Genomic DNA, 25774 nt, shown 5'->3' with positions numbered 1-25774 from the left:
TTTACAAATTCAAAATCAGTTATATGTAAAACAGTATATCATTAAGGTATTATATATGTAATAAAATAGGAGAAATAACCAAGCTACAAGCGTTCAAGTACATCTATAAAATTTCTGTTGTACTGTATCTACAAATACATATCATTCATATCATCTTATGGATAGTGCAAAGAAATCTAAAAACATAAAATGCATAGTCATGTAATATTTGTATTCAGATTGATCAAAATGCACTTGTAAGCAGCCTTTCAAATTTTGTGGAATTTTCATTCCTACTTTTCGTTGTTTGCCATCCAAGTAAAATGCATCAGCTTTTTCAGTGAAATCTTAAAAGGTTCTCCAGATATCCAGCTAATTGATATTGGTCAACAAATTCATTTTGGTGTTCTCCCTAAAAGCATACCTGGACAATATCTCTAAAAGTCATTCCTAAAGATTTCAGTGCATTACCCTGTTGGCCTGGATGCCAACAGATTGACTCAGGGAGGGCCAGAGGTCACCAGCTAATGCTAGTTAGGTTGATTGGGGTAGAATTGTGCTTTCTCTCTCATTTTCACAGGATGTGGGTTGCTATATTTAGCATTCAGTGTTCCTTCCATTTTTTCCTCCCTGTAATTTCACAGGGTGCACAGAACACCTAAGTGACACAGAATGGGGATTCATCCCATCTGTTTAGCTTTAACTATTGGCAGTAACCTCTAGGGAATTGCTGTCATCGGGCACATAAATTTGGTTTTTCTCTTCCCCTTTTTAGGCTGATAAGGCATAGAAAATGCAATAATTCCTTCTTAACTTGATACAGGATTAATTTAATGCAGCTATTTTTGTCTGAACTGGAAAACATTTGGAACTGATCTTTCCTATGACACGCTTGCTCTGCAGGAATTTATTAGCAGAGAAACTGAACAGCATGAAGGGAGGAAAAATGTACCTCTCTTACATTTATGTCTGTGAATGAAATGACTTGTATGACTTACATTAATGAATGTTAATAAGAACATGAGCTATTTTTGTTGTGCATCTTTCTTATTCTTCATCCCAGCTATTAGATAAATGAATATGGTAGTACAGCAGACCTGAGAGTTGGAAATTAAGAACACCATATTAATTCTGAATATGGCTGGGACATACTTTTTGCTTCTCCTGTAATAAGAGTTCGATCACAGTGCTGTAGTAAATGACTCTGTGAGGGTGAAAAAATGTACTTCTGGATTTCCTTGCTCTTTTAAATCTTAATAATAATTTTAAAATGTACTTTCCGTTATAACGCAGAGTATCCATTTCTGTGGCTGACTTAACATTGACAAAAAAAAAAATCTAGTTTCCAAGCCACTAATTTCCATAAGAGAAATGTTGATTTGTTGTTGAATGTGTTTCTTAAGGATTCTGAGTTGACCTGAGCACAAGATGAACTGCCCTGATGGAAGTGGGTGTAGACCATGAAATAGCACATAATAACTGTTACCTATGTCTGTTCTCCAGGTTCTATTAAAAAAAAAACTCCCAACATCCACAGTCAGTTGTAACAATAATTGTGGTTCAGTGTATTTGGAGGGCACCTAGTGGGGGAACAGTGGCATAGAGAGGTTGACAAAGGCTATGCTTAAATTAAAAGTATCTTTTCTACAGGATCATGTGTTTCTACATTTTTTAGAAAAAATCAACAGCTATCTAGGAGGCTGTGAGTTTCCAACTGAATAATGACATATGTTTTCTCCCCTTGTCCTCCTATCTTTTACCTGCTTTTCAAAGTCTGACTGAAAACTGTTGTGGAATTACATTTGCTATGCATAACCAAGAGGTGAAAAGAGTCACAAATGACAAACTCACAACATGCCATGACCCTATTTTTGTACTTTTTTTGTTATATGACATTTGTATTCCAACTTTCATTATAAATCTCTCTGTGTGTGTAATATATATATATATATATATATATATATATATATATGGGTTGGGGAGAGAGGGAGGAGTGAGGGAGAGACTGTGGACGATGGGAGTTATAGTTAATATTTTCATTCAGATTGACCAAAATGCATTTGGAAGCATTTTGAGAATTATAGTTGATCCGTGGGGAGAGGCTGGAAATACAAATAATAATAATAATAATAACAACAACAACAACACCTATGGTGGATTCTTGATTGGTGAAGGCAGTTTACAGATTGCCAGTGCATTGTGTGACTAATTCAGTGCGCATAAAAATTTATAGTTTATACAGCTACATCAGTTAATGGTAAATGGTTGAATAACTTATGGACATAAGACACAATAAAATTCTGGAATGCATTCTAGACATGCCTGAGAAAGCTTATAATACTGCAGTCATCCTGGTGCATCTCTTTGAATCCTCTGAAATCTTCTGAGCAGTGTGTTGCATAGATCCAGCATAAAATATACTTTGTTGATAAGCATAGGGATCTATTTCCGTAAGTTTTTGATCAGGTATAAGTTATGAATATATGAGAACTTTCCATGCTCTTTTAGTAAGTCTGTAAGTTGCTAGCAGCTTCTGAGAATCCCATGGGGGAGAAATAGGATAAAACTTTCTTTTTTTGTTTCCTAGGTCCTGTTTTTAATGTGTCAGTGCATTCCGATAGGTCAACTATTTATCGAGGCGAGCTGGTGAATTTGATTTGCATCATCACCCTTGAAGGGACATTAATTGATCCAGGTATGATTTGAGTTTTGGAGGATACTCCCTTTCCCATTTCCTTTCCCTTTCCCTTCCCAATTTGTCTAATCCTGCTAGCAGCTCAGGAAATCACATGCTTTCATACATCTCTTAGAATGAAATTCCACAGTTCAGTGGAAAATTGTGAAGCCCAATCCTTTTAATTTGTGGCAGTGTGACTTGTTATATCAAGGAGCTCTGGAACTGACATTTCTGTGAAAGTACTGATTGAGTAGATGGAACCTTAGATGTTCTGAAGCCAGTTTGTAGACCCACAGTAGACCTACTCTATCTGAAAATAATTAAAAAAACAATGCAATATTTGGCTGCAATTCAATATTTGGTAATTCCTGGTTACACACACTATCCCTGCATGTTAAATTTGCCCCACCATTTGCTTTAGGCAGAATGGTTCACAGGTTCTGTTGGGGACTGACTTTTTAAAATCTATCTTTGAAGCCTGCTTGTACTGACAGTTTTTGTATGCCCTCAAGTCATTCGCAACTTTAGTGACACTAAAGCGAACTATGGAGATTTTGATTTGTTGTTGTTGTTGTTGTTGTTGTTGTGTTTTGAAGTTGTTTCTGACATGTAGTGACCGTAAGGTGAACCTATCACAACACTTGACAAGTGTTGTTCAGAGGAGGTTTGCCATTGCCTTCCTCTGAGGCTGAGGATATAATAAGAATAAGAATAAGAATAAGAATGTTTATTTATATACCGCTTTTCCAAATTAGATCAAAGCGGTGTACAACAGGAAGTACAATACAAAGTAAAAAAACAAACAAACCAACATAACAGGCCTCTCTCCCCCTCAAGATGGTGGTCGGAAGAGGGCTCTTAGTCTTTCAGGCCAGGCCTCTCTCTCCCCAAGATGGTGGTCGGAAGGAGGGCTTTTCTTCTTACAGGCAGGCAGTTGGAGCTTGCCTGCCTCTCTCCCCCCAAGATGGTGGCTGAAGGGAGGGCTTTTCTTCTTACAGGCAGGCAGTTGGAGCTAGCCTGCCTCTCTCCCCCCAAGATGGTGGCTGAAGGGAGGGCTTTTCTTCTTACAGGCAGGCAGTTGGAGCTAGCCTGCCTCTCTACCCCTCAAGATGGTGGCTGAAGGGAGGGCTTTTCTTCTTACAGGCAGGCAGTTGGAGCTATGACTTGCTATATGACTTGCCCGAATTCACCCAGTGGGTTTCACAGCCAAGCTGGGCATCGAACCCTGGTCTCCAGAATTGTAGTCCAACATTCAAACTACTACACCACACTCTCACAGTTTTTGATTACTCATCTTCTAATTTTGAACACTGAAGATCCTTAATAGATGTTGTCTTGTTGGGTAGATTGGCAGTGGATAACGATTTTTCATTTATTAGAAGAGCACTCAGATGAATCAGTCAGGAATGGAACCATGGTGAATTTCAGACCTTGAACATCTAATCTGGGCAAAATTAGTGCCTGTACAATAAGTAACATATATCTGATGTTTATTTAATATAGTTCAGAAAATTATTATTTGAATCTGTTGCTTGATTGTTGTGGGTGTTCAGCACACAAATCAGAGTTTAGCCATTTTCAGTTAAGCTGTACAGGTTGTCTATACAAATATAATTTTGGTAGGTGTTTATATTTTTAATGCAGTCTGCTTGTAGAAATTATTTTTAAAAGCCTGTTGTGCTAAAAGAAGGCAAATGCTCTTTTGTCTGTCAGCCTCTTTCTTTCCTTAAAACATAAGATCAGTTTGTTCAGTGAATGCTATAAATGTTAGTCATGGCTCAGTATTTAATTTGCAGGCATTGTAATTAATTTTCAGGGTTGCAGAGAAACACTGTAGCTAACGTGCAGTGAAGGACAGCATTGATGGGTTTGATTGCTAGTCTAATCCAGAAAGTCCAAGAAGCCTACAGCTTGGCATGCAACTTTATAACTTTACAACTGATAATTTAAAGTGTGATTTCCTATCTTCTCCCAGGAATGGAGAAACTAGTCTACATCCCCTCTGTGTCATTTTCACATGTATTCACCCAGAAGTATGTTTTATCCCATTTCCACATGCTTCTCCAATTTTTCAGACTCAAATTCAGAGATAAATACATGTTTATAAGATATTCTGTGAGTCTTAGTTTTTTATAATTTATAATTCTCACAAGGAATTAAAATAGAGCCCCAAACATACATAACAGTACCACTTATATTTTATATTTGAAACCTGCCCCAATAACATTTGAAAACTGAGGGATAATACATTTAATAAACACAACATATTTTTCTCTCTCAAAACATGCTTATTCACATCCATTTTTATACTTTCCTTGAGCCAAGAACTGTTGCAAAATATTTGGTGTAAAAGCTAGTGCTAATTTCCATTCTGCATATTCAGAAAGTGTGTGTTGGTACATATCCTTTTCTTTCCCTGCCCAAGACTGGTACTTTTCGAAATGTAGCAGAAATGTGGCTACAATTGCATCTCTGCCTCAGACTTCTGGCTTAAGATATCCAGAAGAGAACAAGGAAAAACAACTGCCATGTTTTTGACTAGGAAAGTGGTCCCTGCATTATTCAGTCCTCCTTTTATCTGTCCCCTGCTTTTAGGTCTTATTCTGCCCCTAGTCAATATAATAACCAGTTTCTTTCAGATGGTGCATTTTGAGCATGCCTAGACAATGACTCTAGCCCCTGCAATCCTGAAATACCAATTTTCTTGTTCTTCCATGACAGTTGGATACTGAATCAATTCATCGTCTGGTATGAAGATCTGAAACTAGAGTGTTAACCAGGGCTTATTTCAGAATAAAATTCCCCTGCTCAAATAGTTTTGCTGTGTTCATTCTGACCTATAAAGCCACATATAACTTATGTTGAGGCTATCAGACAAACCATACCACCCCCATGAGCTTGTCTGTTCCTATCATCTGTAGTAGAAAAAATATTTTTCTCCATCCCACTTGCTTCACAAATACAGTTGGTGGGAACACAAGGTAGGAACATCTTGTCCCAATCTTGGCAGAAAGAAAGGATATAAATAAAATAACAATAAATAAAGTGGAGTGATGGTACTATGGATTTGGGGGGGGGGGCATAAAAAGGAGGCAGTAATCATGTCGGACTTAAAAATTCCAGAACATTTCAAACTGTGTGCCTTTATTTGACAACTGAAATATGCTGCATAAGAATGTGTGCAAAGGCTCAAAATGTTCATATGGGCCATCTTGTATTAATAGACTCAGAGAGGGATTTCTTTCTTGCATTTTTGGTTTATGTGATGTCACTTTGCAAAGTTCCTGTAAATTTGGCAGAGAAGATATGTCTTCAGGTGACCTTTTGCGTAGGTCTGCATACTCAGAAGTGTAGGTTCTTTTTTGTACCAGCATTGCAACAAAGCAATTTCATCTCCAGCAGACGTAACTAGTAAGTATTCTGGGAGTTACTAAATTAACTGTTTGGTTCTGTTGTTTTTACTTGATTTACAATCAGTGAAAGATCTACATACCTTTCCTTAAATTAAGTTAAAAACAAATGGCCTCAGCATTGTGAATCAGCTATGCTAAAGGAGCTCCTTTCTGTCAAGTAGAAGTACATAGTGCAAAATAGATGGGCTGGGAGTGGGACTAAGAATTGTGAAGGCTGATTGATCAGGGGGAGTAGCTAGCAAGCTTAGGCTTGCATGTCAAATCAAAACATGCATAAATATACAACTTAAATGTGGATCACTTCCAGTTTCCCCCAAGGAGGGAGGTGTCCTAGTACCACAGTTTGCCTCATGTATATGATTTTAAGGCTTAATTTATCATGGTTCCACATGGCACCCCTCCCACCCTACAGTAGCACATTAACAAGAGCTGCTCCAAAGTGTGACAGATACTGTAGCGTGTCTTAGAATAGTAAGTGCCTCTGGCCATTACTCTTTAAAGTCCATTAGTATAAGAATTATATGAAATCCAACCAGCGCTTCTATTAGATCTCACTGCATCTTGCTTCTGTCTGCTGTTTTTATTGCTGCTTCTGTTTTTATTGCTACTCCTACAGTTTCCAAAATAGCAAGTTATCCACCAAATGTATGGAAATACTGTCATAAAGGTTATCCACATGTACAGGAATTGCATGAAGGATAAGACCAGCACAGTGAGGGATTAAAGTGATATAAAATGGTTGGATATATTAGGTTGCTTATATTTAAACTGCATGCTTTCTGGAAAAAGTTCACATGAATAGCGGCAATTCTCATCTCTGTTCCTATGTTTTTGGTTTGAAAAAAGATGCAGTTTAAGAAAGGAGGCTGTTAGTTGAGATGCTTGATCTCAGATTTGAGTGCAAAGTACAGCTTTGCCTACTACAGTAAAGTAGTTAAAAAAAACCCTAGTAAAGTACCTACTAAACATCTGAAAATGGGGACTTATAAGTACCAATAAGATCACAGTGGTACTGATTTATTGGTTTATAGGATTTCATACTGCAATATCCTATCTTGACAATTGATAGCAAGTTTTTATATATTGTGTTGGGAAATATGGAACCTTTCTATTAAAAATGATTAGAAAGTCTTTGTTCTTCCAGAAGGTAAATCCTATTTTCATAATGAAGTGGCAGTTAGTGTTAGAAATGAGGAACCTAAATTGTGGACAGGTGATATTGTAGGCTAAGACATGCTCATCTTCCATATGAGTTAAGTCTCTTGGAGTGTACTGTTGTAATTGGATCAAGTCAGAAATACAGAGCCTAGAAATGAGATGGGTAGAAATGTGGGTAATGAATGCCTTCAGGGATTTGGACTAAAGTATCTGGGACATTTCCCTCCCTCTGGTCACAGACGCTGATAACTCATCTGAGTGAAGATGGATAGTTCCCATCTGTTGGATATCTCAGTAATGGGTCTTGGGCAGGTCCTCTGATTGGCTGTCCACATGGCTTAAAAAAACTTGCATATGTAGTTTAATTGGCTTCCCTTCAGCTACAGCAGATGCAGGGATTGTACAGATGATGCAGGCTAGCCAATAAAAAATAATCCTATCAGGGCACAAGACTTGGGAAGAATGCTTGCTTATGGTACATTTTTGATCTGTGATCAAAAGCAAGATAAATAATTGTAGAAGGACAATCAATAAATGGTTTGATTACTGTATCTCATTTCCTCTTTGTTCTCTCTCTAACTGCAGTTTTTTAAGCAGCATCAGCCTTGGGACAATGGCAAAATGGGTTGGAGAAACACAGGCTTTTCAGAATGGGTTTAAGAAGCATACCTGCAGTAAACAATACAATAAAGCTTGAGCTAGTAAAGAATGGGATTGTACTGTACCCAATCCTACTGCAGCCTTGTGTGTCTGCTTATAACAGCCAAGGTAAAGTGCAGATGCCTCCAGTATACGTTACTGAGCTTGTTGGAATAGCAAAACAAAGAAAAGGAGAAAGCAGATAAATGCCAGCTACTACCAGCATGTTAGGAAAAGAAAGAAAGCATAGATCTATGAATTTAACCACCAAAATTGAAATCAGAACAAAACTGGAGACTGGTAAAAGAAAAAGCTTTCAAGTGATCTCTAGAAGGTCCAGAATGTTTTTGTTTACTTACTGTATATACTTGATTACTTTCGGCCGGACCAGGAGAGAGAGGCCAGCAATGGTTTTGCCTCACTCACATGGGGCTGGAGGGAGATGAGGTCAGTTGCCCACCAGCTGAAGCCCCCAGGCCCCAGGCTGCTCAGAAGTTCACCTACCTCCCTACCTCCATCCCTATCATGGCTGTCCTCTGAAGGGTAACCATGGTCAGGAGGGCCCCTGGAGAACAATTGCTTGCCTTCCTCCATTCTCCCAATCATGGTTGTCCTCTGAAGGGCAGCCAGGGTGAGGAGGAGGCTTGGTGGACAGGTGCCTGCCCTGCCTCCTCTTCCCTAGTCCAGCTGTCCCTTCAGGAGACAGCCAGACTGGGGAAATAACCATATTGACCCGTGTATAAGTCAACCCAGCGGTTGTTTTTTTTTTGCTCAAATTTGGTCAAAACTTTTTGACTTAGACACAAGTATATACGGTATGTAAAGCTTTTCTTACCTGTTTTGTTTCATTTCATATGTACTTATTCTTAGTTTTGAATAAAATGTTTGCTGAAATATATCAACTGCTCTTCTTTTTGTTGTCTAGGAATCTATCCCTGTTTTTTCTCTGTTATTTCTGCCTCTGGCATCACCTTTTCTGTTAAAAGAAATAATGCCCAGTAATACATCTACTTCATTAGAATATAGAATGATAGAGTTGGAAGAGACTACAAGGGCCATCCAGTCCAACCCCCTGCCATGCAGGAAATCTCAATCAAAATATCCACCACAGATGGCCATCAAGCCTCTGTTTAAAGACCTCCGGGGAAGGAGACTGCTACACTCCGAGGGAGTGTGTTCCACTGTCAAACAGCCCTCACTGTCAGGAAGTTCCTCCTAATGTTGAGCTGGAATCTCTTTTCCTGTAGCTTGCATCCATTGTTCTGGGTCCTGTTCTCTGGAGCAGCAGAAAACAAGCTTGCTCCCTCCTCAATATGACATCCCTTCAAATATTTAAACAGGGCTATCATATCACCTCTTAACCTTCTCTTCTCCAGGGCAGGCTAAACATTCCCAGCTCCCTAAGTGGTTCCTCATAGGTCATGGTTTCCGGGCCCTTCACCGTTTTAGTCACCCTCCTTTGGACATGCTCCAATTTTTAAAATGTCCTTTTTGAATTGTGGTGCCCAGAACTGGACACAGAATTCTAGGTGGGGCCTGAGCAGAGTACAGTGGCACTATTATGTCCCTTGATCTAGACACTATACTTCTATTGATGCAGCCTAAAATCGCATTGGTCTTGTTAGCTGCCGTATCACACTGTTGACTCATGTTCAACTTGTGGTCTACTTGGACCCCTAGATCCCTTTCACACGTAGATTCATTCAGCCAGGTGTGCCCCATCCTATATCTGTGCATTTCATTTTCCCATCCTAAGTGCTTTACCTTACATTTCGTAATGTTGAATTTCATTTTGTTAGCTTTAGCCCAGTTTTCTAGTCTATTCAGGTCATTTTGTATTTTGATCCTGTCCTCTGGGGTATTTGCTACTCCTCTTAATTTGGTGTCATCTGCAAATTTGATAAGTATGCCCCCAATTCTGTCATCCAAGTCATTTCTAAAAATGTTGAATAGCACTGGGCCCAGGACAGAACCCTGTGGGGTCGCACTGGTCAATTCTCTCTAGGATGAAAAGGAGCCATTGCTGAGCACCCTTTGAGTTCAGCCGGTCAACCAATTACATATTATTATTATTATTATTATTATTATTATTATTATTATTAACCTTTATTTGTGAAGCGCTGTAAATTTACACAGCGCTGTACATGCAATCTTTTTAGTTAGACAGTTCCCTGCCCTTGGGCTTACAATCTAAAAAGACATGACACAGAAGGAGAAGGGAGTGGTGGAGGGAAGGGTAAGAGGTCCAGCAGTTCCTCTCTACCTCCAAGGCCTGGACCAAGGCAGATGGACTGGAGGGAGGGCTTGGCTTCATAATGGATGGTTAATCATTTTCCAGGGAAAATACATACTCTCAAGTAGGATAATGCATATACAGTACATAGCAATACAGGAAATGGTTTGATAAACAGGCACCAAAAGAACATCAAGTAGTAAGCGACAATTATGCAATGCCTGGGAAGGCTTCTCTGAACAGGATGGCTTTCAACTCCATTTAAAAGCTAGTTAAAGAAGTGATGGCTCTTGCTTGTGGGGGAAGAAGGTTCCAGGAGTGAGGGGCAGCAAGTGAAAAGGGGCGAATCCGGGATGGGGCAGAGGAAATCCTGGGCTGAGACAGTAGACCTTGACTACCAGAACGGAGGGCCCTGGTGGGAAGGTGAGGAGAAAGAAGGTCTGATAAGTAAGGAGGGGCCGGTCCATGGAGGGCTTTAAATGTCGACAGCAGGAGCTTATACTGAATGTGGAAAGGGAGGGGGAGCCAGTGAAGGGATGCCAACACAGGAGAGATGTGGTCAGAGTGGTGGGTGGAAGTGATAATGTGTGCAGCTGAATGCTGGACAGAGATTAAAGGACGGAGGTGAGAAAGAGGAAGCCCAGCCAGGAGGACATTACAGTAATCCAGTCGTGAGACCACAAGGGCATGGACCAGGATCTTGGTAGTAGAGGCGGAGAGATATGGTCGGATTTTGGCAATATTGTACAAAAAGAATCCATGTAACAGTTACTTTGTCTAGCCCACATTTTACAAGCTTGTTGGCAAGAATGTCATGGCAAACCTTGTCAAAGGCCTTACTGAAATGAAGATTAAATGAGGTACACCTGTAGATTCTTCCAGTGTAGATGTGGATGATAAAAAGAATAGCAGTTTTATATTAAAATTACTTCTACCCTAGAGAACAGATTATGTTGCTGATGTAAAGTGATCTTCCTCTGCTATTTTAAAATATAATTTTAACTGCACTGATTTGTTACTTTGTTTTATTTTTAATCAGCTTTTTTATTTTATTTTATTGTTAGAAACATATCTCCTTGTTTCTTTTACCGTATTTATGTCTCATGTAGTATAAGCACTTTGCGGAAGTTTGGTTAATTTTTTAAAAAAAAGTTATGAAGAACCTCATGCGTTTTCATAATGTCATGCGTCTTCAGAGATGGAGCACTTGCTTTTATAGCCTTTCATCTCTCAGGAACATATCCAGTCCACATGTACAAGTTGTATTATTATTATTATTATTATTATTATTATTATTATTATTATTATTATTTTGCTCTCTGAAAGAGTCCAAGAGATGCCTTGGTAAATTTGTGGGCTTTTTGATGGGCTTGGTTTTCATGCTTGCTTTCTAGTATGCAGTGGGCTGTACTAAGACCTTCACTAGAAGATGGCTAGAATAATTAAATTACATCCTCAGCTACCAGCCTAATGAGGTTAAAAGTGCAGATCTGCTAATGGATTTATTATAATCTTGCACATTGCACGGAAGAGCACAGAATATACTGATGGACTTTGACTGTCTGTCATTTAGTGTTAGAGGTGGAAGTCAGTGCAAAGACAGTCGCAAGATTAACGCCTTAGTGAAATTGGTGTAAGGCATTTGTTGCTGATGACACACGTCTAAAGTACATATGTAGGTAAAAGGTGCCCTGAATTAGGCAATGCATACTGGGGAGTGAGCCTTGCAATGACATAGGAAGCTGACTGTTTAGTGGCTTTAAAAGATGCGCTAATTCTTAAATTGTCTTTATGTTAGGGGAGTGCCACTGTCTGGCTTTTATAAACAAACAGGAATCAAAACTTTCAAGAGTGCCATTTAATGGTGTATGGAGTGCATTGTTTATACATTATTATCTCTGCTGAGAAATAAACATGTTATTTCTCAGCAACACCCATGAGAGCAACTACAACAAATGTAGTTTCTTTGTTTTATGACATTTTTGTGTTGTCCATGACATAATTTTTTTAAGATGGCTTAGAATAAACAAACATAAAAGTAATTTAAATGCAAAATAAGCAACAACAACAAAAATCAAAAGCTGCATGAATAAGCAAATGAGATATAAAATCGCAGGGACCTGAGAACTAAAACACAAAAATGTAAAACAAAAAAGCCCATACTGCATACTTCAAAAGCTTGATGGAGCATGAACGATGTTGCTTGGCATCCAAAGAAACTGCCTGGTCAAAAATGTAGGAAAGTTGTTCCCCAACTGTGCTGCCAGTACTGAAAAAGCCCCTTTCTCTGGTGCTTACCTGCCTCACTTCTTTTTTTGGAGGATGGGTAGAAGAAACGGTTTCAGAAGAAAAGATCACATTTGTATATATTTTGGGAAAATATGATCTTATGTGTAATCTACCTCTTAAGGTGTTTAGGCACCTAAAGATAAAAACTGACAGTTTAAAGTAATCTGGAAATGGACTTTTTAAATAGAAAAATTAGTATACTTTATGCTGAATACAAGAGAACCAGCATGGTGTATTGGGCTAAATGCTGGCCTACAACTCTGGAGACCAGGGCTTGAAACCCCTTTCAGTCATGCAAACTCATGAGCATGGACAAATCTTATTTTCTCAGCTTCAGAGGTTGGTAAAGGCAAACTCCCTCTGAACAAAACTTGGCAAAAACAACAACACCCAGTTAGGTTTGCTTTAGGATCACCATAAATTGGAAACAGCTTGAAGGTTTGTTGTTGTTGTTAACTTAGGGTTGCCATAAGTGAGGACCTCCAAACCGGGACAAATGTAGGACAAATGTAGGGCAACATTTTCAAATGTAGGACACATTTTTATAAAAATGGAGGATGCGCAAAAAATTGAGGTTTTTTTTTAAAAATGTTAATATAAATGCATGTCTTTAGGCATGATCAAAATGGAGGACATTTTGGCATTATTCCTAGACAGATGGCAGAAATGGACTTGCCCTCGGGTTCAACTGTACTTCTCAGAAGTGTGTACTTGGGCAAGGGACTGTGGTTTTTCTTCACTGCGCATGAGTTTGTAAAAAAAAAGCAAGTTACATTGGCCGTGCCCCAGAGGCTTGTTGATATCGATATCACCATCATCATCATCATCATCACCACCACCACCACCACTATAATTGGCCAAGAAAGGCAGACTTGTTAGCATTCAAAGCACCATAAATACACAAAAAATGCACTTGCATATATTTAATAATAAAAAATAATGAAAAAATAAAAAACAAGGCAGGGGTGTATATATTTGATAATAAAAATTAATGTAATAAAATAAAAAACAAGCAATAATAAAAATTAATGTAATAAAATAAAAACAAGCAATAATAAAAATTAATAAAATAAAACAAAAACAAGCAATAATAAAAATTAATAAAATAAAATAAAAACAAGCAATAATAAAAATTAATGTAATAAAATAAAAACAAGCAATAATAAAAATTAATAAAATAAAATAAAAACAAGCAATAATAAAAATTAATAAAATAAAAAACAAGCAATAATAAAAATTAATGTAATAAAATAAAAAACAAGCAATAATAAAAATTAATGTAATAAAATAAAAAACAAACAATAATAAAAATTAATAAAATAAAACAAAAACAAGCAATAATAAAAATTAATAAAATAAAACAAAAACAAGCAATAATAAAACTTAATAAAATAAAACAAAAACAAGCAATAATAAAAAATAATAAAATAAAAAGCAATAATAAAAATTGAAAAAATTAAATAAAATAAGTATTTCATATTTTTAAATATAATTAAAAAAAACCCAAAATACAAAGGCAGACCTAATGGCCACTGACTCAGCTTTCCTCCTCCTCCTCCTCTGGCCCAATTCTGCCCTGGCCTTCAGGCACCCTTCCTAGGCTCCTTCCTCCTCCTCCTCCTCCTCCTCCCCCCCCTCCTCCTCCTCATCCTCATGATGGCTGGTGCGGGAGGAAGGGAAGCAGGGCAGGCGTGCGTGCGCGCGCGCACGGAAGATAGGAGGGCAGGCGCACGCGCGCGGAGGAAAGTGCCTGCCCCACTTCCCTCCGCGCGCGTGCGTGCGCGCGCGCCTGCCTGCCTGCCTGCCTGCCTGCCTGCCTGCCTGCCTGCCTGCCTGCCTGCCTGCCATGCTTCCCTTCCTCCTGCGCCCTCCCAGTGGGGGCGCCATGGCGGCGGCACTTCTGCCGCTGAGGAAGAGGAGGAAGGCGGAGCCGGAGGAGGAGGTGGGTTGGCGCCGCAGCAGCCGCATTAGCAGCAGCGGCAATGCCGGAGCGGGCCCCCAAACTGGGAACAAGGCACGGGTGGGGGCCCAAACCGGACCGGGACCGGGAGGGGCCCCCCGAAACCATGAATGGCACAGGGGCCGCCGGGTTATGGCAACCCTATGTTAACTGCCCTTGAGTTGATCTCAACTCATGACAACTCTGTGAATGAAATATCTCCAAGATCCACTGTTCTACTCAGGTCCTGCAGGCTCAGGCCTGTGGCATCTCTGATTGAGTCTGACTATCTGGCTTGTGGTATTCCTTCCCTTCTACTGCCCTCTACCTTTTCCAGCATCATTGTCTTTTCTAATGAATTATGCCTTTTCATGATGTGACTAAAGTACGACAGTCTCGATCTAATCATCCTGGCTTCCAGGGAGAGTTCTGGCTTGATCTGTTCTAGGATCAGTTTTTTTTTTTTTTTTTTTTTTTTTTTTGTCTTTTTGGCTATCTATGGTATCCTCAGCACTCTTCTCCAGCAATATCTGTCAAATGAGTTGATTTTCTTTCTAATAGTTTTCTTCACTGTCCAGTTCTCACATCCATATATGATGATAAGGAATACAGTGGCTTAGCCAATCCTGATCTTAGTGTTAAGATTTATGTCTGCACTTTAAGATCTTGTCTAGTTCTTTCATAGCTGCCATCCCCAGTCATAGTCAAAGGAAAAAGTGCTAAGGCAGGCTTAATCCATACATCGTGATGGGGAATACAATGCTTGCTTGGACAATCCTCACTTTAGTCTTTAGTTGAAAGTACACTGCAACAAATCTTGAATACACTGAAGAAGCATATTTTAAAATCATTGTAAGAACTCTGATACATGCGCATGCGCGCACACACACATACACAACAAAACCTGAAGTGATCCCTCCAAACATTTATTTTCTGGATGCAGTGTAGCATACACAGTGCTACATTATGTTCATCTCCATCTTTGCCTTGTACCTAAAGGAAGGGAATAAAGTGGAAGCTTGTATACATACTCTCAAAGAATATGTGCATGAATCAGAAAGCTCTCAGTTCAGTAGTCATGAACTCAATGGATAGTCTCAGTTAAAAGTCACACCTGCCGAATCTTAGCTTTCACCCTTTCCCATCTGTAATTTATGGAATAATAATAGATACTTTAACAGGATCATAATACAGATTATAACTTGGTAATGTGTTCAAGGCACTTGGAACACTTGGCATTACTATAAAAACATTGAGTTACTGTTAGACTGAATCTTCAGTTCAGTTCAGTTCTGATGTACTGCACTTTAGTGAAAAGGGTGTTATAAATAAACATTAACAACATCATCATCATCATCATCATCATCATCATCATCGTGATTCTAATAAATCTGTGATCCATAAAGATGAGACAACTGTAGTTTAAGTCTTTCTTTTAGTGTGGGATGCTCTTCTGTCTCAGATTTCTGGTTTTGCTTCCTATAGCTTGCTTTGATTATTGGGTATTATACATTTAAGTTGTTCTTTATGGGGAAATCATAGAAAGAAGATAAGAAATGATGGCATGGTTTGGGAATACTAATAGGAATATATTACGGGCGTAGGTAGGAAGGGCACAGCTATGATTCATTGCTCTGCGGAGTGTGTGTGTGAGGCAGAAAGTGGATGGTGTACAGTTTTGCTATAGTTCTGGGTCTTAAAAGGGTAGAAATAAGGGGTGTAATATGAGAGGAACAGTCTACGGGGTTATTGCCACTTGGGGTATAATCCACGTTCTGATCTGGCTCCACTCTGCTTTCTGAAGCGATTCCAAAAGGTCCCTCGTTCTCATTGTGAAAAGGGACCTTTTCTGGAATCACTTCTTTTGCTGGGAATGCTTGTCATTCCCATTAGATGGAGCAGGGGAAGGTGGCAGCCCTTCAGCTGGTCGCCCCCCCCCACTCCCCCAGGAACCCTTTCAGAAGGACCCTCTCTCTCTTTCTTCCTTTCTCTCCTCCTCCCCTCTCCTCCCTCCCTTCCTTCTCCCTCTCCCCCTTTTTTCCTTCCTTCCTACCTTCCTGCTTTCCTTCTTGCCGCCACCACTTCTCCAGTGCTGGCGGTGCTTCCGGTGCTGCTACTGCGCTGCTGCCACACTTGCCCAATGTTGGTTGGCACGGCCGGATGCCACCCAACAAAGTGGGCTTGTGTACGGGTCTTCCGTGGGGCAAGGAGGGACCTGGGAAGGAAGAAACAAACAAAGGAAGGAAGAAGAAAGGAAGTCCCGCCAACACTGGGGAAGCAGAAATCCTGGGAACAAGGGAAGGCTGGGGGACCTGGGAGGAGGAGGAGGATCTATAGTTTTAGCAATAGATTAATTTTTCAATCAGTTCTATTGTTTTTTAAAAAAATAAAAAATAAATCAATTCTGATCTGGCGTTCCCACTTATTGGGCACGCTACAGAATTGATTTTTCTTAAAAAAACAACAACAACACTTTAAAACTAGTGTCAGGAAACCCTGAGTTATTTGTGTTTGCCCTGCTTCTTTCCTCCTGGAATCAATCCAATGAGGATCAGAAGTGGTTTCAAATGGGAACGAGAGTCGTTTGCCCCGAATCCTGCTTTGTAGCAAACTGCAGTGAGAACGAGCCCTACGAGCATAATGTTGGGATGGAACCATGTAGTTTAAGCTAAGAAGATGGGGAAACAGGAGTTGGTATGATGGCATCAGAATGGTTTTTAGGGCATATTTAGGTGATAGTGCAGTGAATCTAGTGGATTTAAAAGTGTCCAAACTAGAGGTTAGCAGCAGATCAGTGGATGCCTCATGCCACCTTTTTGAGTCCTCTTCCTTTAATTTCATAACACAATAACTGAGTAACATTGTCCCAAAACACTGCTGCAGATAGAGCTTCTTGCTCTAATAATCCATTTTCGCTGTGCCTGACAATCTGAGTGTATTGCTAAATGTTCCAACAAATTGGAGGTTATGTGTTGTTCAGTATGATTAAGACTGTGTAGTTTAGTAAACATAACATTGTGAATGTCAAAGCAATCTCTATATTTCCCTGATGCTATAGAAGAACTTATCTTAAGTTTTGATTTTAGCGATATACCAATTTTTGTTTTATTTTGTTTATTTGATATTTTCAATTTCAGATGACATGTCCTTTGATGTCTCCTGGTTTGCAATGCGCTCTGTTGCAATGGATAGAGACCCTGTTTTTCTAGCTTCTTTGGATCGGAAAGGGATAGTGACCCAGGCCAGAAGAAATGGGAGTAGTGATGTCAGTTTAGAGAGAATTGGTCTCTTAGAGTTTCGTCTTAGACTTCATGGCTGTGAGGACCAAGACTTTGGCAACCACTACTGTTTGGTAACTCCTTGGGTGCAGTCAGCTGCAGGTGTCTGGCAACGGGAGATGGAGATCAAATCTAAGCCAATCCTTGTAACTGTGAAAATGGATGGTAAGAATGCCTCCACAGTCTTTTTCATTATATCCTCAATTGCCATTGTGAACTAATTTACACAGTTCATCTTTTAGCATACTAACTTTCTGTGGATGTTCGTTTTGCTCTGCTTACAAAGGTTTGTCATTCTTGTATTACTAAAATGCAATACACTTGTCGCTCCATATTCGCTAGGCTTAGGGGCACAAGACCCCCGTGAATATGGAAAAACCGCAAATAACAAAAACCATGTTTTTTCCTGAGGGGACACCTCTCTAGGAATTTCTAGGTCCTCCAGTGTAACTCTGTGGTCAACATCCAACAGACACTGACCATAGAATTGCAATGGAGGAGCTACAAATGCCTAGTAGAATATTCTTTCTAGGAATTTCTAGGTCTTTCAGGGTGACTTTTGGTTAAAGTTAATCAAAGAGCTGTACTGGAGGACCTAGATATTCCCAGAGAGAACATATTAATCAAATCCGCAAATATCAAATCCGCAAATATGGAAGGATGAGTGTAATTTGTATTCAGGTTCCAAAAGAAAAGAGCCACAACTGCATGTGCATGTATTCTTATAGTGCAATGGCCCCCAAACCGTTTTGGGTGAACGCCCCCTTTCCTAGCACTCCCCCAGTGCATATGTTTTGATATTAGGTCTACTGCAAATTCAAAACAATTAATCTCAGTCTCTACTCCCTTTCTATTGAGTCACCCTGGGAGCTGCAACCGAGAAGCCTCTCGTCCATGTGGCAAAGGCCAGTGCAAGCAAGAGGCCTCTCGGTTGCTGATTAACTGGCTGCTTGATTGCTGCTCCCAAGGTGACTAGGTACAAAGGGAGAAGCTGCTTCCCAGCAAGGAACAGCTTTCAGTCCTTCTTCATTCAGGCAGAAAGGGGTGCAGCCAGTATATGTGTTAGGGAGTTTACAGTGGCCACGTGCTCTGGATTGGAGACCGGTATAGATGGGGAAAGGTAGAGCTATTGCAAGACAAAGAACATTTTCTGAGAATTGACCCCAGATATTCCTAACCCAGGGACATGTCTTCCCCACACAGCTTCAAGCCCCCCCTTCCAAAAAAAAAAAACATTGTTTCTTCTGCTATCTCTTCTCTTAGCCTGTCCAATGAAAGAAAGCAAGAGCAGCAGCATTGTTGACCAAGTCCCAGCTCACAAAGCTTAAGCAGGGTCCCAAATGTGAAAACTCCTTTTTGTCACCACTTCTCCATTGCAACCATGTGCTATAAGTCCTTCCTGCAGTCTGTCCCAAAATGGCACTGCTCTGAGCCACAGAAGTAACACCCTGAACCCAAGCCTCATGATAATTTCTCAACCACCACTACTAACGAAAGACACGGCTAAGGGAGTAAGTTCATGTGGGGAGGAGAAGAGCAGGAAACACTGCCACAAAGCAATCAGTGAGGCTGTGCAGTGGGTTTAAGGAACTCAAAGAAGAAATTTAATGCAACCCATATTGTCACCATAGTCCTAAAGAGCTCTGATTCCCCTTGTTTTTCATGGGCACCAATACTTTGATTGGGGGCCCCTGCTGCCCCCTTTTCCCAAACACACCCTGTTTACCCTTCCCCCTTCACTGCCCCTTTTCCCCTCATTGGTGCCTGGATCCTTCCACCACCACCACCGGGGGGGGGGGGGTGTTGTACCACCCACTTTGGAAATTACTGTGCAACTTAGCTCTTGCTATAAAACATATTTGCCAATTTTCTCTAGCTTGGCAAAAAATGCCATTTCAGTTTTACAACTAGCTTGTACTACCTCACTGTTGAATGATACTGAGTGGTGGACTTTATATTTTTGAGATTTTCTTGTTCCAGGTCACTGTGTTCTCCTTTCTTTTACTGATGGTAGTTGGGTGCTTGGGATTTTTTTTTGTTGTTGTTGTTGTTTTTTAGCAATTCAGTTGCTTCTTTATTTCACTTTAAAAAGAGATTGAAATGGGAACTTGATGACAGTCCACACAACTGCTGAATCTGAAGCTATCTTGCATTCTTCCTACCTTAAGATTTAGGAAAATGATGTATAGCAATAGCTGACAGCTGCAGAATTCCAGTTCTTTCTGAGTGGAGGAACTTCATTAACACTTTGATCAAACTTCCTTGCTTTCACTATCTCCTGGTCAGATTCAAATAACAAGAAATTAGGAATAAAGAGGTAATGTTTTAAACAGAGAATAAGGAAAATAATTTTGTTTTCTAAGCTGCACATGAAGTATTAATCTTTTCTTCGTGCAACAAAGAAAGGTTTACTCTGTCTCTGGTGACTGCATGTAACAGTGTTCTTTTTATTTCCTCTCTCACTCAGTGCTGAATGCTTTCAAATTCCCACTGTTAATTGGGATTGGCCTGGCTACAGTAATTGGACTATTATCCTGTCTGATTGGCTATTGCAGTTCCCGTTGGTGTTGCAAGAAGGAGGTTCAAGAAACCAGGCGAGAGAGACGCCGACTTATGTCTATGGAGATGGACTAAACAAATGAGAAGTGGATACATCCTTTTTTTAGAAGGGAAAAGATTTTGGGAGGTCTGAGGCTACTCAGATTTGAGTGTATTGAACCAAAATGCCCTGACAACAAAATCATTTGATCTTGTCCTGGACCTAGAGCTGCATCTTTTTCTATCTGTATTTCACATTGAGGGCACATGTATTTTTTTAGCCTTTAGCTCTTTTTCCAATGCCACGTTTTATGGGGATAGTTCTTTCACAGGCAAACTGTTCCACAGTGTCCTTCCAGCAGACCTTTAGGCAAGATTCACTATTGAGGCTTGTGTGTTAAAAGGTTCTCTTCCTCCCCCCCACCCCACCTTTGTTGTTAATAGGAAGATAGAATTGCAAGAATGCAGAAAAGAAAAATGGTCCTTATAATTAGCTGTCCTCTTGTTGGCATTTCTAGAGAAAAAAGAAATATTTCCATGGTCTAGACATATCTAGTGGAAAGTCCTATAGGTGTTTATTCTAAGATTGGATTGCAATCTCAGGAGACCTTAAGAAACTGGGCTGATTTGGCAGTCCTGAAATGTAATTCTTTAGAAAGAGGGCAGCAATACAAACATTCTCTTTCAGTATCCCCACTTCTTTCATTGTGTATCATTATCTGGTAAGAGATGGGTGTCAAGTCTGCTGGTTGTCAACAGTCTCACAGAAAGTGCTGCTAGATTTACCACTTCTGCCCACTGTGCTTGTGGGTTTTGTTTAAGCAGCACTACACATCTCACAACAGGGTGGATGCTGTACTGGGTGATCTAACTCAGTGACCAGAATATAGGTAGAAATCTCCCTTATCCCATCATTTCTAAAGTGATTTATTTACAGCTGCCATTGTACTGAGACATTAGGTGGTAGGTACTCTGTTACATGACTTGCACTGATCACCAAACAAGTGGCTAGATCTACAGCTTGCTGTTGGGGAACTTATATTAGGGCTCTGGGTCATCAGTTAGATCAGTTAGTCATTGACATTACAGTTATGGGTCAGTTTATGCAACTGTAACTCAGGGTGAGGAGGGATAAAATAGGATGCATTCCTTTAGGAGAGAATACACCCTTTTCTGGATGTTTCTTTGTGAATGCTACAATGCCAAAGGCTGCATACTGCAGTGCACCCTTTGTCCATACATTAGGATGATGATAAATTATCATCATGGAGTTCTTTGGTGCTGTAGTAGAGAGCTCTAGATTCTGTCTTCCACATATCCATGTCCTGGATCCAAAGAGCTGCCCCTGCGCTGTCAGGCAGCTCCATCTTTTAGCACAGTTGGTATTTCTAAGCAATAAGAAGTCAGAACACAAGCTTTTTACAGAAAACATTATGCATTAAACATGCATGACTTGAAGCAAACTAAGAGTAAAAACTGAAGTGAAGAGCAAGTAACCTTTTTTCTGTATTCTGCATAAAGTTGAAGAGTAAATGTCAGTTGAACTGCCAGGTATATTTGTTGATGTAAGTTGAATGGATACTGTGCAGATATACATAGAGGCACATAGAATGTTTTTCATATCAACTGTGCAGTGTATATGGAAATTCCTCTTTAGGCTATCCATTTTGCATATTCATTGGAAGGTGTGTAAAATGTGCACAAATTGGTGTATAGTTTTCCATTGAGTTTACATTGACTAGTTGTATTTATACTTTTTATTTTTATTTTAATTCTGGCATTAAGTACCCGGACTAGAGTGTTAGGCTAATTCTAATCTTATATATGCCCTTTGGGGAGCTTCAGGCAGTAATCATGCTAAAGAACTTTCTTTTTTAGTTATGCATTTTCTGTTTAAATTATTTGGTTTCCCTTTTCATTTATTATGGCCCTGGTGTGCTCTGGTGCTACCCTATGCTCATATTATCAAGTAGACATAAGACTGAATATAGCTAGGTTTGGAAGCTTTAATTTGAGGGATATCCAGACTAAGGTCCCTGAAACAATGTTGACACTGATAGCTGTAGGAATACACCTGAAAAATCTAGAAACTTGTAGTGGTTGACAACAGTGCCTCTCAAGATGTTTTATGGGTACAATTCCCATCAGCGTAATTAGCAATACTGAGTGATTGCACAGAAGATGTAGCTCCAAAACATCTGTAGGGTCACAGTTGCCCATGCCAGTTGTAAAGTGAGTAGAGTTAAATGTGGTTGAAATCATCAAGAAGGCTTAATAAAAACAAGTGTTTGGGTGATTGGCCACAGCAACATGCCCTTTGGGGGATGTGTTTATGATAACTGTTTTGCACTTGCCCATTACACCATTGCCCTAGTTGGCTTATGTTGTTTAATCTGATATAAAACCCATCTAGACTAATCATATGTCATCATTTCACATTATAAACTAATCTGCCAGTTGTTTTTTCCACATTGGAAGCCCTGTTTAAAAAAAAACATGGAAAAGAAACAACTAAGTAAAGCACAGTTTTGTCCTTTCATGCATGCTTATGTTTTCACATTTGGAAGATTAAGCAAAACAAAAATATCTAAATGCAATAATTATGGAATATGGAGACCAGGAAAGTTTAGTTTTCTTTTAGCACTTGTTGCACACTGGCATTGTCTCGCTGTGGAAAGAAACTCAGGGTTATTTTGGTTCAGGGATCCCTTGCCTTTCATAGCAGGTTTCCTGCTCCTCAAGTTGTTGCCCACTATTCCTAAACACAGAAGTCATTTTCTTTTAAATAAATTTAGTCCATAAGTTATAACTGCTACTTTTTGATCTAAGGTGACGCTTTATTTGATCTAAGGTGATGCATTTACTTAAATAAATGTTGAAGTAGTACCACTCCAGCGGTCTCCTTCCAATTGTGCCAATTTTATATTATTCCTCTTTTTAAATGGTAGAATTTCTGTCTCCTGAAAACATTGGTCAGTCTGTTTTGTGTTAACTCTCTCTGGTGTTTCTGTTAGAAAAACCGTTGCATGGAATTAGATGTTCAGCAGTGTTTGTTAGAGTTGCAATCATGGAATCAACAGTCAAGTATTCTAAGGGCTTGTGTCAATCCTGGTTGGTCTCTTTCCATGCTTCTAGCTCACTGTTGAGAATTCAGGACACTCGGAACATAAACCTGGTATTGTTTCAAAAGTATGTTGCTTAAAAGACAGGAAATCTTTTTGTTTGTTTGCTTTTGAAGAGAGGTTTTAGGCACAGCTCCAGAATCTTCTAAAGAATTGTGTTAATCGCAGCTTAGGAAGATAGGAGTTGGACAATTACAATGAAGCTGTGTAATGTGTTTTTTACATTGAAAATAAATTGTCTTTTTTATAAAATCATTCTGTGTGGCCATTATGTTGAACTATAGATCACTCATACAATTTGGTATTCAATATACAATGGGATCCTGTAGTACTTTTGAGACTAAGAGAAAGAAGTTGGTAGCATACTCCTTTTTAGACTTAAGATACTTGGATCTCTGAAAGCTTATGCTACAAACTTTTTTTTTCTCATTTAGTCTCAAAGGTTTTACAAGATCTTGTTGCAAACTGATCCAGCTATGGCTTTGGAAGGTATTAAATGGTCTTGAAGTTTTTTTGGTGTCCCCATTTTGTTCAGGGAGGGATACTGCTAATCTGTGCAGTGACTTTGGAAAGTCGCACATATCAATCTTATAGTTTCTGATTTTGGCTCTTGATTGGTGTTAATAGTTTGTCAGTGTTCCCTTCTGCCATAAACTGACTATTAGAGAGCCTTTAATCAGTGCTTAAAGTAACTCTAAAATGACCCAGATATTCCTATAACTGATTTTCCTCAAAACTTTTCTTGTGGCCCTGTGAACACTCAGAAAAAAATAACGCAGTAGGTCAAAACTGGTAAAGTGAGCCCCCCACTCCCAGATAACATTGAACTGTAACTCCCACCATTCTTCATCATTGATTGTGCTGATTAGGGAACTGATGGGAGTTACCATCCAATAATATCTGGAGGGCAGTACTTAGACCAACCCTACTTTAAACTATCTCAGCCATTATTATAATTGGTTATGAATCCCCTTCTCTCCACTTGCAGCTGCTAACTTGCAGTTTAACTGGGCAGGTTATTCCCTATATTATTATATGCTAGATGGAATATATTCAGCCATTCTTTCTGTTAAGAACTGTAAATTATGAGCTATTTTTACAATCTTTCATTTTAGTACCATATTATTTTATTCTACAGTCATACAATTTATATGATTTACCAACAGGAACAAATTGCTCTGAAATTTTGCTGCTGTAACTCTTCATTGCCTTTATACATACTCACAATCTGTCAGTTCTAAATATGAATTCATTACATTCACATTTTTTGTGGGAAGAGCAAAATCAATTGATATGATTGGTTAGTTTCTCCCTGAGTTGTAGATTCATTCAAAAAACAGCCCACAAGGATTCTGAGAAGTGTCTGTCACAACAGGCTTTAGCAGGATTTGATTATTATGTCTAAACTGAAATTTAGAAATCTTGGCATGTAGGATAAACCGATAACAAGCGACTGTGAACCCACTTGCCATACAACAGTTAAATGCGTATGTGTTCTTGTAACTCTGAACGCAACATGTTTCCCTTCTCGACCAGAACTGTGTCTGTGCATACATCCTCTGCAAGGTGAGGACAACTGAAGGCATGCCCAGAGATCCTGGTTGTTGAAATTGTATATCCAGATCTGTCAAGAAGCCTTAGAGACAAAGCTACAGTTCTTTTATCTTTGCTCGTATCCCTTTTTTGCTTTCCAGTTTCCTTTTTCTGATAGATGAATTAAATGGAATGGCTTCATGAAGAAAAGGACAGTGCTCCTGAATTAATTGTAGAATAGAAAAGGAAGCTTAAACCTATACATCTTTTTCTTATCTCTGACAAACTGCATGTAGCAGAATTCCCTCATTTACACTAATGGGTCTCGATATGGGAAACCTTCGGTGGAATCTGTTGTCATGGTCAGACCACTTGGTATACACCAGGGATGGCAAGTACAGCATCAGCCAATTTTTGCTTATGCAGCTGGCCACATTGTAACATTTTGGGCTAAAAGAGTAAACAGAAATATGACCCAGAAATATGACCCTGAAATTAAGAGAAGCCTATTTCTCTTTTGTACAGTACTTCTTAGATTCACACCAGATTCTCATCCTGGTTGAGGAGGATTTGCTGGCAGGGGATTAAAGGCCAATCAGCTACTCAAAGAATAGCAATTTATTGTTTGGCGACATTTTTCAATTTTAAAAAGTCAAGGTGGTTGGGGAGGTCTTAGCTGTAAAATAAAGTTGGTTCAACATATGACTTACAGACGAACGCCAATAAATTCTGATTTAGTCAAATGGAAGGGCTGACAATGTGTACTCTGCCTGCTCAGGCAGGACAGGCTCTGGATGGGGCTGGACTCCCCCTTTGCATTGCCAAGAGTCCTTGCTATCTTTAATCATATTACCCCTGTGGCTTCTGCCAGTGGTTCTCAATCTGTGGGTTGGGACCCCCGGGAGGGGGGCACAAAGGTTGCTCAAGGGAAGCATGAGACTTGGAAGCTCTTATCCCCCTCTTCCTACTTATCTGC

At 39.5% G+C, this 25774-nt stretch overlaps 1 protein-coding gene across 2 annotated transcripts in view; it reads left to right on the top strand.

Moving 5' to 3' along the window:
- Positions 1-23520, top strand: part of LOC149319715 (prostaglandin F2 receptor negative regulator-like) — a 118421-nt gene extending 94901 nt beyond the window's left edge. For both annotated transcript variants that reach the window (XM_089512239.1, XM_089512238.1), the window contains 3 exons: positions 2567-2674; positions 17465-17770; positions 20073-23520. In XM_089512239.1, coding sequence (XP_089368365.1) covers positions 2567-2674; positions 17465-17770; positions 20073-20239 — 581 coding nt within the window. In that variant the 3' untranslated portion in view covers positions 20240-23520. The remainder of the gene's footprint in view (positions 1-2566; positions 2675-17464; positions 17771-20072) is intronic.
- Positions 23521-25774: the final 2254 nt, after the last annotated feature.

Source organism: Sceloporus occidentalis, unplaced genomic scaffold, assembly GCF_023333645.1.
Source record: "Sceloporus occidentalis isolate IW3139 unplaced genomic scaffold, rSceOcc1.0.p SCAF_2, whole genome shotgun sequence".
Taxonomy (NCBI): Eukaryota; Metazoa; Chordata; class Lepidosauria; order Squamata; family Phrynosomatidae; genus Sceloporus; species Sceloporus occidentalis.
This window is presented reverse-complemented; position numbering and strand designations above follow the sequence as displayed.